General features: G+C 52.4%; 2 protein-coding genes and 2 long non-coding RNA genes across 4 annotated transcripts; 1 reads left to right on the top strand and 3 right to left on the bottom strand.

Moving 5' to 3' along the window:
• Positions 1 to 1,053: 1,053 nt before the first annotated feature.
• Positions 1,054 to 8,948, bottom strand: wdr36 (WD repeat domain 36). Its single transcript, XM_036139866.1, has 22 exons — positions 8,676 to 8,948; positions 7,560 to 7,587; positions 7,364 to 7,464; positions 7,160 to 7,277; positions 6,952 to 7,084; positions 6,826 to 6,880; positions 6,589 to 6,721; positions 6,045 to 6,220; positions 5,854 to 5,974; positions 5,716 to 5,781; positions 5,552 to 5,641; positions 5,288 to 5,430; positions 5,090 to 5,207; positions 3,644 to 3,809; positions 3,465 to 3,573; positions 2,856 to 2,935; positions 2,674 to 2,781; positions 2,339 to 2,570; positions 2,139 to 2,258; positions 1,967 to 2,048; positions 1,346 to 1,533; positions 1,054 to 1,256 (listed from the first exon to the last, which is right to left on the bottom strand). The coding sequence occupies exons 1-22, from the start codon at positions 8,820 to 8,822 to the stop codon at positions 1,107 to 1,109; spliced, it is 2,664 nt and encodes an 887-aa protein (XP_035995759.1). The 5' UTR covers positions 8,823 to 8,948; the 3' UTR covers positions 1,054 to 1,106.
• Positions 3,816 to 4,885, top strand: LOC118563876. The gene is made up of 2 exons (XR_004931495.1): positions 3,816 to 4,014; positions 4,477 to 4,885. It is a non-coding gene; the product is annotated as an uncharacterized LOC118563876 (long non-coding RNA).
• A 2,924-nt stretch (positions 8,949 to 11,872) lies between the features above and the next one.
• slc25a46 (solute carrier family 25 member 46) lies at positions 11,873 to 18,030 on the bottom strand. The gene is made up of 8 exons (XM_012862302.3): positions 17,588 to 18,030; positions 17,369 to 17,411; positions 16,454 to 16,511; positions 16,293 to 16,370; positions 16,119 to 16,219; positions 15,970 to 16,026; positions 14,503 to 14,560; positions 11,873 to 13,068 (listed from the first exon to the last, which is right to left on the bottom strand). Exons 1-8 carry the CDS (start codon positions 17,841 to 17,843, stop codon positions 12,475 to 12,477), a joined length of 1,245 nt encoding a protein of 414 aa, XP_012717756.2. The 5' UTR covers positions 17,844 to 18,030; the 3' UTR covers positions 11,873 to 12,474.
• LOC118563875 lies at positions 13,075 to 14,496 on the bottom strand. The gene is made up of 3 exons (XR_004931494.1): positions 14,241 to 14,496; positions 13,643 to 14,163; positions 13,075 to 13,454 (listed from the first exon to the last, which is right to left on the bottom strand). It is a non-coding gene; the product is annotated as an uncharacterized LOC118563875 (long non-coding RNA).
• Positions 18,031 to 18,262: the final 232 nt, after the last annotated feature.

Genomic DNA, 18,262 nt, shown 5'->3' with positions numbered 1-18,262 from the left:
TCTTTCTGTGGCCTACCTCACCTGTGACCCTCCTGGTCTCTCTATCACTCCTTCAAATCTCACCTCCTCCTCTTCTTCATTCATCACTCTTTCCCAAAGAAAGAGGAAAAGTCTTTACTTTTACATTTCCTTGTCCCTGAGGTCTGTAATCTGCAAACATCAACATTGTCCTCCTCATTACCAGAAGACTGATCATTCTCTCTGGTCCCAGCAGCAGACGTCTTCTCCTCATGGCCGCCCGGTCATTGTCCCTGGTGGACAGTCTGGACGTAACGAGGTCTCGTTGTTCCGCCTCCGTTCATCATCTGGACCCGTCAGTCACACTCAGCCCCAGAAACAGGGACACCCCAAACCCAAACAGTTTTTCACTAACTCATGTTTATCAGAAACAGAACCAATGCAGGAAGTTTGCTAATGCTCCAACCAATCAAGCTCCTCCCTGCGGGCAGCAGAGCGGCAAACCGTCGTCGTTACGTCGGTGTCTGCAGACCGAAGGCAGAACCATGGAGGTTTCTCATGGACTAAGATTATACTTATAATTTGGTAATTTGGGTGATTTAATATTTAATTTAAAGGCAAGTATGATTTTAAGAACATGAAAGTTATTGGTTCTATGCTCACGGGCACACACCAATCAGAGACCCAGGTGTGGTTAACAGGAAGTCTTGTGCACACCTGACCTGCCGGTCATCTGTTACCATGACAGCCTGAAATTCATTTTTCTGCACAAAACCTTCGACGGTGTTTTCAGGGTCTGGAGCTGTTTGTTCCACATTCTGATTGGTCCTCGGTTCAGGTGCTCAGGGCCTTACTCCGTAACACACCTGTACCTCGCGTGTTACTTTTTAGCTAAGGTCCAGTCGGTTCCGCTCTATCAGATCTGCTGTCCGGCCACAGGAGCAGAACCCCAGAGCTTTGTGTTCGCATCTTCAGTTGTGCCAAACCTCTCAGAGCGATCAATCAATCAATCAATCAATCAATCAATCAATCAATCAATCAATCAACCAACCAATCAACCAACCAATCACAGAGGGTTCAACAGAATCACTCAGGTACAGAAACAGGAAACACTTTATTCAGATACAAATTGTGTGCAGGTGTGTGTGTCACAGCAGAGCGCTCTTTGTGTACGACAGCAGACACAATGATTGGTTGAACGATGCTTGAAGCTCCGCCCACCCAGACTCCAGTCTGGAGGAGAGGCGGAGCAACGCCTCCATAGCAACAGAGTCCTTCGACAACGCGCGCAGGTGAAGCTGAAAAGAAACCAAACAAAGCGGATAATGAACAGGAAGCTGGGACTCTTTCACAATAAAAGTTCAATGCTGTGCACCAATTGGCTCACCTTCAGGAAAAGAGCCAGGTAAGCATGTGCCAGGTCAAAGTCCCGCCCGCTGGCCAGCATCCTATCAATCATGTGAATGAAGGCGAGCAGGAGGTTGTTGGCTCCGCCCCCTTCTGACGTGAGGCAGGTGAGCTCCACAGAAACTCCCGACGGCCCACAATCCTTCAGAAGTCGCAGCGGCCGGTCATCTGGGAGCATTAAAGGTGAGACAGGAAGTTAACCACAGTTTGACAAAATAAAAGCTCTGAGCTGCAACAGACTTATTATCACTAACTAAACTGGACCAGAAAATATATTATCTGTCTTTAAGGAAACATTTCAGAACTTATTTACAAGAAAACTGATTAAAAAACAAAGAAGTAATAGATATTTTGAAATAAAATAAAAAATCTTAAATGAAATTTATTTTTATTTCATCATATGTAGAAAAATAAAATGTGGTATTTGCAATTTTACATAAAAAGTAAATTGAAAAATTTTAAAGTAAAATTATGAAATTATTAACACTGAGTATTTACCAGAAAACTTAAAAATAAACGTTGAAACAAAATGAAAGAAATATTTTACTTTAATAGTTGTTTAAAATTATGCTTTTATTTTGAAAGGTAAATGTGGGCTCACATGATCCGGACTCCAGAGCAGACTCCAGAGCAGAACCGAACTCGGACCTCTGAGTCAGCGAACCCCATGGCAGCACCTTGGACTGATGCACAGGAACCACAACCATATTTAGACATAGTCACATGACCCAGAATGTGGGCGTGTTTCAGTGCTGGGCTCTGATTGGCCCTACCTGTGTGTCCTCCTTGGTTGCCGGGGGCAAGGCGAACTGAGGCGTCAGACCAGGAACCGTTGGCAGGAAGAAGGGGGCAGTGGGCGGGGCAGCGGGGGGCGCAATAGGCTTGTTCCTCTTCTGCAACGACAACAGCAGCAGCGACAGGTGAGGGAGGGGCTCACCTGTCTGATCACACCTGCAGCCGTCACTCAGCTCACCTTGATGGTGTCCAGGTGCAGCAGACTTTTCCATCGAGACTCCGGCATCAGCGACAGCGTCACAAGCTCCGCCCCGAGTTGCTCCGCTGACTGGTAGGCGTCATCCGCCTCTTCTGATGTCACTTCCTGTGTAGCTTCCTCCGCCGTGACGCCGGGCAGCGTCTCCTCGACTGGTTGGTAGTCCGCTGGGAGGGGGCGGAGCCCCACAGGCCCGCACAGGCTTCTGTTGCTCCTGAGGAAGGAGAGCTGCATTGTGATTGGCTGATGGAGGGCTGACACAGAACCACACTGACGTAACCATAGCAACAAGAGGTTGCTCTGTGATTGGTTCAGACCAGAGGTAAACGCCCAGGCTGTCAACGTGAGCGGTGGCCAGAAAGTCTCCGGTCGGCGACATGGAGACTCCCACCGGAGCCATGGCAACCAGGAAGCAGTCGACCAGACTGAGGAGAGAAGAAGAACCGATTAACCAACGGTGGGCGCCACCTGCTCCCAAAGTGATGATGTCACAGCTCACCTGCCAGAGGGGAGGTCCCAGGTTCTGACGGTGCAGTCCATCCCCGTGGTAATGAGCCACCGGCCGTCAGGGCTGAAGGTCTTAGGAGGAAACAACCAAGATGGAGGTCAAGAGAGAACCCAGCAGAAAGAGGGCGGATCAGAGCCAACAGGTGAGACTGCAGGTGTTACGTCCAATCGGCTGCAGAGGGACCGTACCGGGTCCACTGCTGGTTGGAGGGACCCCTACCAGCAGCGAGGCGTCTTCCTAGACTGACCTGGAGTCTCATTTATAAAGCTTGCGTACGCTGGTGACCCATAATAACAAAGATACACTCTTACCTTGTTTCCAGGTAATGTTTTTCTGTAGATCGCTGTTACCTGCCTGTTTTTTTACATGATGCGATCGCTGGAATCTAATTCCAGGAAGTCATGGAAGTCTAATTCCTAGTTCGTTCCCTCAAACCCGCTAAGAAAGCTGGTTCTGGATTGTCAGTCAGAACCTCAGAATTTTAGCCGCTCTGAGAAAAATCTGACGTCTCCATAATTCTTCCTCTGTGGTTTTTAGTTATATTGACACCTGGATCAGGATCAGACAGAACCAATCAGAGATCCGTCAGCTGCTACCCACCATGCCGGTGATGTTGCCATGATGGCCTGCGAACTTCCTGACGACCCGTCTGGTTTCGATGTCAACGACAGCTAGCGTGAAGTCATCCAGCGCCGTGGCGAGCATCCCGCTGAGTAAACAGAGGTAAGGCTCAGCAATCAGACACACCAACTGAGCGCGCTCAGTCCCTCACGTCTTACCTGTCCCTGTGAAGTTTCATGTCCGCCGGTGCAGCGCTAAGTTTCAGCACTTCTTCCTGTTTCCTTGTCTTAAAACGCCAGAACTTCAGTAGCCAATCAGAGCCGCAGGTGAGGGTCAGCTGGTTCAGTGTATCCGTGGCAACACCTCGCACCACACCGCTGTGAGCTGAACAGAAGACTGAGGTAAAGTGGGACAGGCACAGGGTGGGCCAACCAAATGAGAGACAGAGGTAAAGTGGGACAGACACAGGGTGGACCCACCAAACCAGAGACGGAGGTAAAGTGGGACAGACACAGGGTGGGCCAACCAAACCAGAGACGGAGGTAAAGTGGGACAGACACAGGGTGGACCAACCAAACCAGAGACGGAGGTAAAGTGGGACAGACACAGGGTGGGTCAAAACAAGAGACGGATGTAAAATGGGACAGGCACAGGGTGGACCAACCAAACGAGAGACGGAGGTAAAGTGGGACAGACACAGGGTGGGCCAACCAAACCAGAGACAGAGGTAAAGTGGGACAGAGACAGGGTGGACCAACCAAACGAGAGATGGAGGTAAAGTGGGACAGACACAGGGTGGGTCAAAACAAGAGACAGATGTAAAATGGGACAGGCACAGGGTGGACCCACCAAACGAGACGGAGGTAAAGTGGGACAGACACAGGGTGGGCCAACCAAACGAGAGACGGAGGTAAAGTGGGACAGGCACAGGGAGGGCCAACCAAACCAGAGACGGAGGTAAAGTGGGACAGGCACAGGGTGGGTCAACCAAACCAGAGACGGAGGTAAAGCGGGACAGACACAGGGTGGGCCAACCAAATCAGATACGGAGGTAAAGTGGGACAGACACAGGGTGGACCAACCAAACCAGAGACGGAGGTAAAGTGGGACAGAGACAGGGTGGACCAACCAAACGAGAGACGGAGGTAAAGTGGGACAGACACAGGGTGGACCAACCAAACCAGAGACGGAGGTAAAGTGGGGCAGAGACAGGGTGGACCAACCAAACGAGAGACAGAGGTAAAGTGGGCCAGACACAGGGTGGGTCAAAACAAGAGACGGATGTAAAATGGGACAGGCACAGGGTGGACCCACCAAACGAGAGACGGAGGTAAAGTGGGACAGACACAGGGTGGGCCAACCAAACCAGAGACGGAGGTAAAGTGGGACAGGCACAGGGTGGGCCAACCAAACCAGAGACGGAGGTAAAGTGGGACAGGCACAGGGTGGGCCAACCAAACCAGAGACGGAGGTAAAGTGGGACAGACACAGGGTGGACCAACCAAACGAGAGACGGAGTTAAAGTGGGACAGACACAGGGTGGACCAACCAAACCAGAGACGGAGGTAAAGTGGGACAGACACAGGGTGGACAGACCAAACCAGAGACGGAGGTAAAGTGGGACAGACACAGGGTGGACAGACCAAACGAACAAGTTAGCTCACCTTTCTCATCATCACCGTAGCAACCACGGTGCAGACCAGACTGCAGGTTGTAGACGTCCACACGACCACAGGACGAGCCAATCACAGCAAAGTTACCACAGGAAGTGATTTCAACAGCCTGGAAACAGACAGGAAGTCGTTTGACAAATCCACCTGGGCGGGCCTCACATGTCCTGAGTATAAGTGTCATGTTGTTACCGTGGCAACAGCATCCTTTCTGACGGCCGGCGGTTTTAGGTGGTGAGCTCCCATGGTGCACCGCTGGTAGTTCCAGGTGGTGGCGGTCAGGCGGCCGCGGTGGCAGGCCACGATCCCGTCCCAGTCTGACTGACGGGTGACGCCTGAGAGGAAGGAGGGCGGGGGGGGGGGGCAACAGGGAGAAGTTTCAGCTGCTGCTTCAGTCAGACCTCTGAGGACGTCTGGACAGGACGTTCCTCTGAGTCGGCGTGTTGGAGAACCCACCTGAGGCCAGCGCTGTGATTGCAGGAAGTCGCAGCTCCTCGTACGACAGGCCCTTCTTCTTCTTCTTCTCCTTCTTCTTGTTGACAGATCCTGAAAAACAGGCCATCCTCACTTAAAACGGAGCTCCGCTGAGTTCTCAGGACACCAGAGGAGCAGAGACCCACCATGGCCCAGGTTCTTGTTGAAGCGCTCGTGTACGGTGGAGAAAGACTGCAGTGTCCCGTCCTGACCTGGGGGGGGCAGCACAACCAGGTGATGCTCTGCTCTCACTGCGGAGTCTAATCACATCAACGACCCGTTACCTGCGCTGAGGATGTTCTTCCCATCGTTGCCATGGTGCTGGATGGTGGACGGCGGGGCACTGTGGCCCCGGCGACACCTGAGCAGCCTGGCCCCGCCCCCCTCCTGGTCAAATATCCAAACCTGACAAAGACAAAGATCAGAGTACCCAAACACGCCGACTGGCTGTTTGGTCGACGGGTTGCCTGCGTACCTTGATGGCGTTGTCGGCGCCGTTGGTGACCAGGAGCGGCTCTCCATGCAGGAACGTCGCCGCGGCGACCGCCGTTGTGTGGGCGTGTCTCTGCTGGGCTACCAGCTGCCGGCGCTCCAAGTCCCAGAAGGCAATGTGTCCCTGAGGACTCCCGGAGGCCAGGATGGGAGGGCCGTCTGAAGGAGAGAGCAGGTGAGAACAGGTGTGAGCAGGTGAGAGCAGGTGAGAGCGGGTGAGAACAGGTGAGAGCAGGTGAGAGCAGGTGTGAGCAGGTGAGAGCAGGTGAGAGCAGGTGAGAGCGGGTGAGAACAGGTGAGAGCAGGTGTGAGCGGGAACACGGAACCGCTCGGTTCTGTCTGGGGTTCCATCCTCACGGGTCTGAGGAACCACCGAGCAGCGCTTCATCTGAACGGTGAACAGCAGGAAGTCGTTTTGACGAGCCATCTACCTGACTCCTCAGGTAACATTCAGAACCAGAGCTCCTCGCTGATGAGCTTCATACTCCTGTACTCTACCACACCTGCACAGGTGAGGTCCAAACTACCTGTCCTGAAAGCCAGGGTGCTGATTGGTCCCCAGTCCTGCGTGAAGCTCATCAGCGTCTCGTCGAGTCGGATGTTGTGGATGACGATCCGCCCCGTCGCCGTGCCAACGCCGACCACGTCTACCGCTGGACTCTGGGAAGAGAAGGCGACGTGAAACGGCCTTTCACAATAAAAGCCCGGCGGTTCAGAGGAAATACCAGAAAAAACAATTAACAGCTTTGCTAATTAAGACTCACCTGCTGCAGCACGGTGACGGCGGCCGACCAGCCAGGAAAGGTGAACAGCAGCTTACTGAGGAGGAGACAGCCGTTGGTAGCTGCAGCTTAACAGGTTAACCTGTGGCGGCGCGGCGGCGCCCTCACCTGGTCTTGATGTTCCACAGCTGCAGTGCACCCTGGGAGCTGCCCAGCAGCACCTTGTTCAGGTATGTGCTCGGGTGCATCATGGCCGACACGTCAAAGGTGCCAGGGTCAAAGTTCAGCCGCAGGTAGATGTCTGTGGGACGCACAGGAAACCACGTTAGATTCCAGCACAGGTAAGACTGGCTGAAGCCCCGCCCCCTCTGCTCACCTCCCTCCTTAACGTCCCACACGATGACATCACCGCCGCTGTCTGCAGAAACCAGCTGATCCCCCAGCGGCAGCAGCAGGCGCACTTCCTGTTTGTGGCCGTGGTAACGCATCACCACCTGGGCGGGGATTCAAACCAAAGACCTTTATTGAGTCAAAGAGAACGAACGGGAGGGGGCGGAGCTTCGGAGGAAAGTCTTCCTGCCTCTTTGTTCCGGGCGAAGGCGCAGATCAGCTTCCCGCTGGCGGCGAACACCAACATCCGGTCAGCCGCCAAACTCGTGATGTCATCTTCCAGAGTGTTGCCTAGGCAACCAGAGAGCGTTACGCCGTGGCACAGGAGCCAATCAGAGACAAGCGTTCTACAGCGTCATCACATGAATAAAGTTTAAAGCACTCACTGACAGAGACGATCCCCAGGCGGCTCACCTGCAGGCAGTGGGACAGGTGATCAGTGACATCATCGCCTGTTCCTCCATCCAACCGTCCATCATCCAACCACCATCCAACCACCATCCATCCATCCATCATCCAACCGCCATCCATCCATCCAACCATTCAAATGCCATCCAACCATCTATCATCCATCTATCATCCAACCACCAACCATCCATCCATCCATCCATCATCCAATCATCCATCCAACCATCCATCATCCATCCATCCATCCAACCATCATTCATCCATTAAACTGCCTTCTATCATCCAACCATCCATCCAACCATCCATCATCCAACCATCATCCATCCATCCATCATCCATCCATCCATCCAACCATCATCCATCCATTAAACTGCCTTCTATCATCCAACCACCAACCATCCATCATCCAACCATTAAACTGCCTTCTATCATCCAACCATCATCCAACCACCATCCATCCAACCACCACCTACCATTCAACTGACATCCATCCAGTCATCCACTCATCATCCATCCATCATCCAACCATCCATCCATCATCCAACCACCACCCAGCCATCCACTCATCATCTATCCATCATCCAACCATCCAACCATCCATCATCCAACCATCATCCATCCATCCATTAAACTGCCTTCTATCATCCAACCATCATCCATCCATCATCCAACCACCACCCAGTCATCCACTCATCATCCATCCGTCATCCGACCATCATCCATCCATCCATCATCCAACCACCATCCATCCATTAAACAGCCTTCTATCATCCAACCATCATCCATCCATCCATCATGCATCCATTAAACTGCCTTCTATCATCCAACCATCATCCAACCACCATCCATCCAACCACCACCTACCATTCAACTGACATCCATCCAGTCATCCACTCATCATCCATCCATTATCCGACCATCATCCAACCGCCATCCATCTATCATCCATCCATTAAACTGCCTTCTATCATCCATCCATCATCCAACCATTAAACTGCCATCCAACCATTCATCATCCATCCATCATCCAACCGCTCCTTTATCACCCATTGACTCCAAATCATTATCCAACCATCCCCTCGTTTCGGTCTTACGTTGAATGTGTGGAAACTTCGGCCCACTGACGTCACCACGTAGAACTCCCGGTGCTTCAGATGGTACCGCAGCGCGTGCGGCACGTGGTTGGAGTAGAGTCCCAGCACGCGGAACCCGGAGAACAGGGAGCTTCCGGATCGCGGCATGTTTACCGGCCGCCAGCAAACAAGAACCCGAGAAAAAGCAGCAAGAAGCGCGGAGAGCAGACCGCGAGCTCAGCTACAACACATGGAGGAGCGCAGAGGAACACTGTCCGACCGGAAACACCACCGGGCAGAACATAGGTTCCGCTCCGAGGAAATTCAGCGGAAGGATTTTAGTGAGACACTCAAATTCCATCTCATCCGAAAACTCGGTTCTTTTGGGTCCATTTCCGGTTCGGATGGGTCCGCTCGCTCCCTGAGCGTCTCTCAGGTCTGGCTTCCTCCCTCATCAAACTAATTACCTTCACATATCAGCCAGACTCACTTTCTGTTCTTAAATCTTCTCCTAATGGAACCAGTTTTATTATGTATTTATTATGTATTTATTTTCATGACGGGGGGACATTCCGACCATTTTTGGGGGGCTTGGCGGTCCTTAATAAATGAATAATATATCTTGCATAAAATCTTACCCTACCCCTGAAGCCAGATCCAGGTTGGCCGGAACCAGAGCAGCACTGCAGGGTTGGTGCTAAACTCTATGGGGCCGTTGGTAAAGTTACACAGTGAAGAATTGACAGCAATATTTTGGGTTATTTAGCGTGTTGTAAGGCTTAAAATGAGGGTTAATTTTCCATGTCTGTAGCATAAACATACTGTTCCTTTAACATTCAAACATCTGAATAAATATCTAAATGTACGTGTCCTTGTACTTGCAGCTGAGTGAGACATTTATTGTTAATTTTACTAGTAAAGTGAGGATCTTTGATGTAAAGTGAGGATCTTCGGTGGTCCTCATTCACTTCAAGCAGCACAGACGGTCCCAGGTGTTCACTGCTGACATCACCGACACTAAATCCCTCTCCAGTACCAGATGCAGAGCCGCGGAGTCTCCAGGAGCTCTTTGTGAAATGATGCTGAAGTAACGGCCTCTGATCAGCAGCAGGAAGCTGAGGCAGCTGGAGACTGAGATCCTGAGCGTATCTCCAGTGTTGCAGTGAGACGGACCCAATGACTGCTGTGCGTCTCCTGGAGTTCCTGCACAGAACCCCCTAAAGCTGCTGGACCAGACTCCATGTCTCCATCCACCCTGAAGCACTGTGCTGATCAGCTCCACCACATCCTCCATCACCTGGACTCTGCAGGAACCTACGCCAGGATCCTGTTTGGGGATTTCAGCTCTGCCTTCAACACCATCGTCCCAGCTCTGCTTCAGGAGAAGCTCTCCCAGCTGAAGGTGCCTGACTCCACCTGCAGGTGGATCACAGACTTCCTGTCTGACAGGAAGCAGCAGGTGGATCACAGACTTCCTGTCTGACAGGAAGCAGCAGGTGGATCACAGACTTCCTGTCTGACAGGAAGCAGCAGGTGGATCACAGACTTCCTGTCTGACAGGAAGCAGCAGGTGGATCACAGACTTCCTGTCTGACAGGAAGCAGCAGGTGGATCACAGACTTCCTGTCTGACAGGAAGCAGCAGGTGAAGCTGGGAAAACATGACTCTGACTCTCAGCTCATCAGCACTGGTTCCCCCCAGGGCTGTGTTCTTTCTCCTCTGCTCTTCTCCCTGTACACCAACAGCTGCACCTCCAGTCATCAGTCATCAAGCTCCTGAAGTTCCTGACGACACCACTCTCATGTGACTCATCTCTGATGGTGACGAGTCCGCCTACAGGTGGGAGGCTGACCATCTGGTGACCTGGTGCAGGGAGAACAACCTGGAGCTCAACGCTGTAAAAACAGTGGAGATGGTTGTGGACTTCAGGAAGAACTCAGCCCCAGCTACCTCCATCACCCTCTGTGACTCCACCATGGACACTGTGGAGTCTTTCTGCTTCCTGGGAACTATCATCTCCCAGGACCTAAAGTGGGAGCTGAACATCAACTCCCTCACCAAGAAAGCCCAGCAGAGGATGGACTTCCTGAAGAAGGCAGCTGAAGAACTTCAACCTGCCAAGGACAATGATGGTGCAGTTCTACTCCTCCATCATGGAGTCCATCCTCACCTCCTCCATCACCATCTGGTACGCTGGTGCCACCGCTAAGGACCAGAGCAGACTGCAGCGTGTCATCAGGTCTGCAGAGAAGCTGATTGGCTGCAATCTTCCATCTCTCCAGGACCTGTACGCCTCCAGGACTCTGAGGCGTGCAGGAAGATTGTGGCTGATCCCTTCACCCCAGTCACAGACTATTTCAGAACCAGAACCAGAACCAGAACAGGCTGCGCTCCATCAGGACCAGACCCAGAACAGGCTGCGCTCCATCAGGACCAGAACCAGAACAGGCTGCGCTCCATCAGGACCAGAACAGGCTGCGCTCCATCAGAACCAGAACAGGCTGCGCTGTGAAACTGGACACTGCCTCTCTCCTCCGTTCAGGACCTACAAGCTTCTGCGTTACATTAACGCATAGTCTACTCAGTATATATAGCTTCTGTATATTTTTTTGTCTGCACCATCAACACCAAGTCAGTGTAAACCTACTTGATTCTGATGATTTTGCAGCACTGAGACAATTTGCTGAGACGTCTGTCCAGGTTCCACAGACCTGATGAGGAGTCAGGAGACATAATTTGTCTTCAGGACAGAGCAAAGGCTGGAAGCCTGAGCAACGATCGTTCTGACGTCCTGTTACACACAAACGGAGACGACTGATGATGCTCTGATCTTCAGGCCCATCTGAGCTGGATGCTGCCTTCTCTGATTGGCTGACATCTTTGTCTAAACTAAATATTTAAGGCTGAAACAATCTGCAGCTTCAGCCATTTGAACACCGTGTCTGAACTCTGAGCTGCTCTCACCAAACATTCATGACGGAGACATGATGACAGTTCAGACTCTAGATAAATCTAACTGCATTAAGACGGGATTTCACTCACAGATCTTCTTCCTGGACGTTTGTTCCTCTGGTCCAGTTCTGACCTCAGGTGTGAAACCATCCAGGTGTCCAGCAACCTGGGCCAGACGAGCCCGCAGGACTTCAGCAGAAACTAACCGGTTCCTGGTGGGAATCCAGCTGTGAAGAACTTTATTTAAACTCCACAGAGAGACAAACTAAACTGATAAACTTTAATATTTGGAAAGATAAACCCTTACTCAGAAAACCTTTACAAGCAGTGTGTGGTTAACATTTTGTCTTGTTTTACTTTAAGGAATCTAATGTTGAGAATAAATAGGATTACTGAAATAATCTGATAAATGTTTTGACAAATATACAGAATCTTCTCGCTTCATTAAATACGTGGCAGAAGAAGAGTTCATTTCAACAGCTAATAACAACAAAACTATTTCAAATCATTCTCAACATTTATTCAGTAAATTCTGCATTTATCAACGAATCACAAATAATTTAATCTGAATCTACATTTTCAAATTTTCAAACACAAAACATTTCAATTAGATACAGTTTTATACAGAAATCTGCAGCTCGGATGAAGTCAGCTTTATGCTCGCATTCATTAAAGTTCTTTGTTTACGGCTGTTTTTCCAGCCAACCAATAGGAGGGCTACGTTTAAACGAACGGGAATTAGTTTCCGTGGCAACATATGACACTGTGGCAGGAAGTGGAGGGGATGTGGAGGTCGTCAGGGCTTCATCAGTCACACCATTACCACCTGACCAAAGTCCTGTTGCCGTGGCGACAGCGTCTGGGAGCCTCAGACCTTTGCGTCCAGCAGCATCACCCTGAGCAGAGTCCTGGCGGCGGCGAGCAGCGCCCCGTGCAGCGAGTACTGGGTCACCAGAGCCCCGAAGCCACGGTAGAAGCCGGCCACGCCCTCTTTGCGGCGGATGGAGTGCAGGCAGTCGGAGAAACCGTCGTACTGCGTGTTGACGGGGAGGACCAGCGGGCTGCCGCCGCCGCCTGCTGCCAGCACCCCATCGGTGGCGTCGATGATGGTGCGCGTCCCTTGCAGGCTGAGGCGGTGCAGCGCCGTCTCCAGAGGGAACAGAACCACGTCCGCCACCAGAGACCCCGCCCACGCTGCCGCCAGCTCAGGGAAGTAGGCGTCGAGGGGGTTGGAGGATTCCAGCCGATTCTTCCTGCTGCGCTGGTGCAGCCACATGGCCGCCCGCTGGGTGGAGGCCGCGATGGCGTACCGAAGGACGGCATGCAGAGCCACGGGAAGGAGCAGGCAGCCCAGAGGAAGCAGACGGCGGCTGTGAGGAGCACCCACGCCGAGCAGCCGGGTCAGACCTTCACGAATGCAGTCCAGCAGCCCGGAAGAGGACTCATCCCGAACAATCTCGCTCTGAGGAGACAAAGCGGTCAGAGTAGCTCTTCCTGGAGGACGTTAACAACCTGCTACATTAAAAATCTGCTACGCTAACGATCTGCTACGCTAACGATCTGCTACGTTCACAACCTGCTACGTTCACAACCTGCTACGTTAACAACCTGCTATGCTAACGACCTGCTACGTTCACTACCTGCTACGTTAACAACCTGCTACGCTAATGACCTGCTACGCTAACGACCTGCTACGTTAACAACCTGCTACGTTAACAACCTGCTATGCTAACGATCTGCTATGCTAACGATCTGCTACGCTAACGATCTGCTACGTTAACAACCTGCTACGTTCACAACCTGCTATGCTAACGATCTGCTACGCTAGCGATCTGCTACGTTAACGATCTGCTACGCTAGCGATCTGCTACGTTAATGATCTATGCTAATAACCTGCTATGCTAACGATCTGCTACGCTAACAACCTGCCATGTTAACAACCTGCTAAGTTCATTAGCTTTGGAAGGCTTACCGGCCTGCTACTGGTCACGATTTGTTAACGACTTGCTACGCTAACGACCTGCTACGCTAACGACCTGCTACATTAATGATCTATGCTAATAACCTGCTATGCTAACAACCTGCTACACTAACGACCTGCTACGTTCACAACCTGCTACGTTCACAACCTGCTACGTTAACAACCTGCTATGCTAACGACCTGCTACGTTCACTACCTGCTACGTTAACAACCTGCTACGCTAATGACCTGCTACGCTAACGACCTGCTACGTTAACAACCTGCTACGTTAACAACCTGCTATGCTAACGATCTGCTATGCTAACGATCTGCTACGCTAACGATCTGCTACGTTAACAACCTGCTACGTTCACAACCTGCTATGCTAACGATCTGCTACGCTAGCGATCTGCTACGTTAACGATCTGCTACGCTAGCGATCTGCTACGTTAATGATCTATGCTAATAACCTGCTATGCTAACGATCTGCTACGCTAACAACCTGCTACGTTAACAACCTGCTAAGTTCATTAGCTTTGGAAGGCTTACCGGCCTGCTACTGGTCACGATTTGTTAACGACTTGCTACGCTAACGACCTGCTACGCTAACAACCTGCTACATTAATGATCTATGCTAATAACCTGCTACATTAACAACCTGCTATGCTAACGACCTGCTACGTCCGATCGTCTTGAACAAAAACGACCTGCTACTTCCAATCACCTTGGAAGTTACCGATCTGTTATATCCAAACATCGTGGAGGACATTATGACTTGCTACCTCTGATCGTTAATGTTATAACCATCTGCATGAAATTGTTCTGGAGACTACATCTGAAAGTTTGAGGCGACATTGACCTACGTTGAAGGATCTGCCTGTTTAGATAAGTTTTATCTCACATCTACAGGTAATTATTTAGTCACTGAACAATCACCTGGACAGTCTCGATGAGGCTGGCGCAGTAAAAAGGGAGAGCCACTACAGCAGTTAACCTGTGGAGAGAGACGTTGAGTCAGAAAGGTGACAGCTTTGAGCGCAGTGACCAGTTAGAGTCTGTGACCGGTGATTTAAAAAGAAAACCTGGGAGAGACAGCCGGCGTCTGCTGATGCTAGTCCAACATTTTATTATTACAGTGATTTTACTGGTTTTTGTTTCAAGTTTGATCGATAAAAAAACTCCAAAGCTTTAAAAATGGTGCCAACAGTGTTTTATAACAATAATGCATTTTATTTATAATGCATTTAAAAATACTCTAAATGTTTTAGTCCTTTTTTAAAGTCTATTGTCTGCAGTTCTCTGATAGGCAGATCAGAGGGGGGGGGGGGGGGTCTCTTCAGGATCTCTGCTGCTCTGTTCTGAACATCCTGTAGTTTCTGCAGACGTTTATTAAATGTCGTATTTTTGTAGCTTTAGCTGATAGCGCCTTAGCTAGCGCGTAGCCGCAGAGATTAGCTTCAGGTAGCGGTCCTCCAGCAGCAGCCGTGGCTCCACCTCATCCAGCCAGCAGTAAACTCTTCATCGTCCACATTACCAACAATTCAGGTCCCAGAGGAACCCAGAGGAACCCAGAGGAACCCAGGAGCAGCGTCCAAACCTCCAGAACCAACATCTGAGACTAAACACATGATTTATGGACAGATGCTGACGGTGGACACCGATCTCTGTCTGAGGTCCAGAGAACCTCAGGAGAACCTCCAGAGAACCTCCAGAGAACATCCAGAGGACCTCAGGAGGACCTCAGGAGAACCTCCAGAGAACCTCCAGAGAACCTCATGAGGACCTCAGGAGAACCTCCAGAGAACCTCAGGAGAACATCCAGAGAACCTCAGGAGAACTTTAGGAGAACCTCCAGAGAACCTCCAGAGAACCTCAGGAGGACCTCAGGAGAACCTCAGGAGGACCTCAGGAGAACCTCAGGAGGACCTCAGGAGAACCTCAGGAGAACCTCAGGAGAACCTCCAGAGGACCTCAGGAGAACCTCCAGAGGACCTCCAGAGAACCTCCAGAGAACCTCAGGAGAACATCCAGAGAACCTCCAGAGAACCTCAGGAGAACCTCAGAGAACCTCCAGAGAACCTCAGGAGAACCTCAGGAGGACCTCCAGAGAACCTCAGGAGAACCTCAGGAGGACCTCCAGAGAACCTCCAGAGAACCTCCAGAGGACCTCAGGAGAACCTCAGGAGAACCTCCAGAGAACCTCAGGAGAACCTCCAGAGAACCTCAGGAGAACCTCAGGAGAACATCCAGAGAACCTCCAGAGAACCTCCAGAGGACCTCAGGAGAACCTCAGGAGAACCTCAGGAGAACCTCAGGAGAACCTCCATCAGCCGCCTCCTGTGCCGCTGGCAGCTTCCTGGTCTCAGCCAGCAGGAAGTGATGCGAGCGGCGAGCAGAACTCACCCTTTGAGCAGCAGATGTCCCGCCAGCTGTTTCCAGCTCCAGCTGTGAGGAAGCTCCCTGCAGGAACACAGAGCGGCTGCTGCGTCACAGAACCAGAACCAGAACCAGAACCAGAACCAGAGAGGTTCTGCTGACGGCCCAGCGCTTACCTGGGTAACGGCGTGAACTCGCTGATGATGCCCTCGGCGCCCAGAGCGATGCCGTGAACGATGAAGGTGCTGCCCATCCCCTTCCACAGCGCCTTCACCCCCTGGAATAGAGAGCATGGATCTGATTGGTCGGCCGGCCCGCGCCCGCCGCTCAGGTGATCACCGTGTGCTTACCTGGGCCTTGGTGATGGCGTACATGACGCTGACGGCGCTGAACGGAGTCAGGTGGTAGCAGCGGGCGTGGTAGTCCACCTGGGACAGAGAGCCAATCAGAGATCAGGACAAACGGGACACCGGGCGGAACGGATCAGAACCGCAGGTACGGCGGTTTATACCTGACACTGTCGCCGGAAGACGATGCAGGGGTGAGCGAGGACGTTCTCTGTGAAGAGACTGAAGAGACGACAGGTGAGTCCGAAATCACCTGACTGTTAAATCACTTCAGCCGTCTGATTGGCTGACAGAAACCCACATTACACGGCTGGTTCTGACCTTCAGAACCTTCGTCTACGCAGCGCACCTTTAACGGCCGGCCTGAACGCCGCTGAGCTTCAGGTGCAGCACACCTGAGTCACATGACTCCTCAGCCTCAGGGCGGGGAATCACCTGTTCAGGTCAGACAGGGAACACCTGAAGCGGTCCTGAGGACCCGGGTCTAAGGGGCTCTGTCATTCGCACTGGAAGGGAAACCGGGTCGGATCAGAACTCCTGAGCAGCGGTTCTGGAAGAACGTGGAGGGAGCGGGTTCTCAGAGGTTCTGCTGGAACATGATGAGGAGCCGATTAGCCGGTTCTGATCACCATAATGGTTGAACTGGACCCAGCGGTACAGAGGGGAACCAGGAGGAACCGGTCCTGGGTACAGGTACAGCCGTGTCCTCCCCAGTACCGGCGGTACCGCCCGCGGTGACCCGCTCAGGCCCGGTTTTGTTCATCTGAAGGAGTTCTCGCTACGTTTAGTACAGGAGGCCCCCGGATCAGAACCTTAGATAGGCAGCAGGTCCAGAACCAGAACCAGGTCCAGAACCAGGTCCAGAACCAGGCCTAGAACCAGGTCCAGAACCAGGTCCAGAACCAGGTCCAGACTAAGCAGCCCGTTTGCTCAGGCCTCCTGTAGGACGCTGACAGAACCAGAACCAGAACCGGACTCAGTAGATCGGAACCGGCCTGGACTGACTGGAGAACATCTGAGCTGTTCTATGGACAGGACTCCCACTCCGCACAGAAACCCACCGACCGGACATGTCTCACCTGACCAGCCCGATCCCGAAGCCCGCGAAGCGGTTCAGCTGCTCTGCAACACAAAGAACCCACAGTGACGTCATCACCACGTCATCCGGCGGCTACGTGTTTACAAACAAGCAGTCGGAACCCGGTCCAACCTGGCAACCTGACCTCTGTCCGTCATGGCGGCTCAGACGTGACGTCATGCTGCGTTCAGGGACCAGACGCGTGAACGCACCAGCTTACCTGGAGGAACCCCCGCGGCCGGCGGAGCCTCCCAGCGGGCTCCGGGCTCCCGCTGCTCGGACTCCTCGCACACAGGCGTCCGCTCCCCGGGGTGCAGGTTCCGGCTGCCCGGGATGTCCGGCGGGGTGGTGACCCACTGGTGGAGGTGCAGGTCCCCCGCCGCCCCGGAGCTCCGAGCCGGGTATCCGGCTCCGTACAAGTCGTCGCGGCCCCGGAACCCGAACCCGTCGAAGCTGTCGGGCCTTCTGGAGGCCATGAGGAGGAGGAGAGAGAGCCGCGGATCAGAGAGCAGAGGCGGGCATGGAGCAGCACCGAGTCCCGGTGGCGTGTCAGAACCCGAACCGAACCTGCAGGAGCTGCTGGACCGAACCGAGCTCAGCCGCTGCAAAACACTCAGCTCCACCCGGAAACAGTCCTCTGCTGCACTTCCGGCGGCTGGTGGGCGGCCTGAGGGAGGTGCTGCCCCCTGCTGTCAGGCAGAGGGATCACGGTGCGATGAGCTGCTGGGTTCTGCTGGGTTCTGCCGGGTTCTGCCCGCAGATGGTCTGTGGTTCTGATAAACTGACTGACTATGAAACAAGAAGCTGGAACTAAAAACTGTTTAGCAGGGAGGAAAATATAACATCATCCTGGACCTTCATCTTTTCTCTCATCAGTATTAATATTCAGTTACTA

The sequence above is a fragment of the Fundulus heteroclitus genome, chromosome 8 (genome assembly GCF_011125445.2).
Source record: "Fundulus heteroclitus isolate FHET01 chromosome 8, MU-UCD_Fhet_4.1, whole genome shotgun sequence".
NCBI classification, from domain to species: domain Eukaryota; kingdom Metazoa; phylum Chordata; class Actinopteri; order Cyprinodontiformes; family Fundulidae; genus Fundulus; species Fundulus heteroclitus.
The sequence above is the reverse complement of the archived record's forward strand: the minus strand, read 5'-3'. Positions and strand labels throughout refer to the sequence as shown.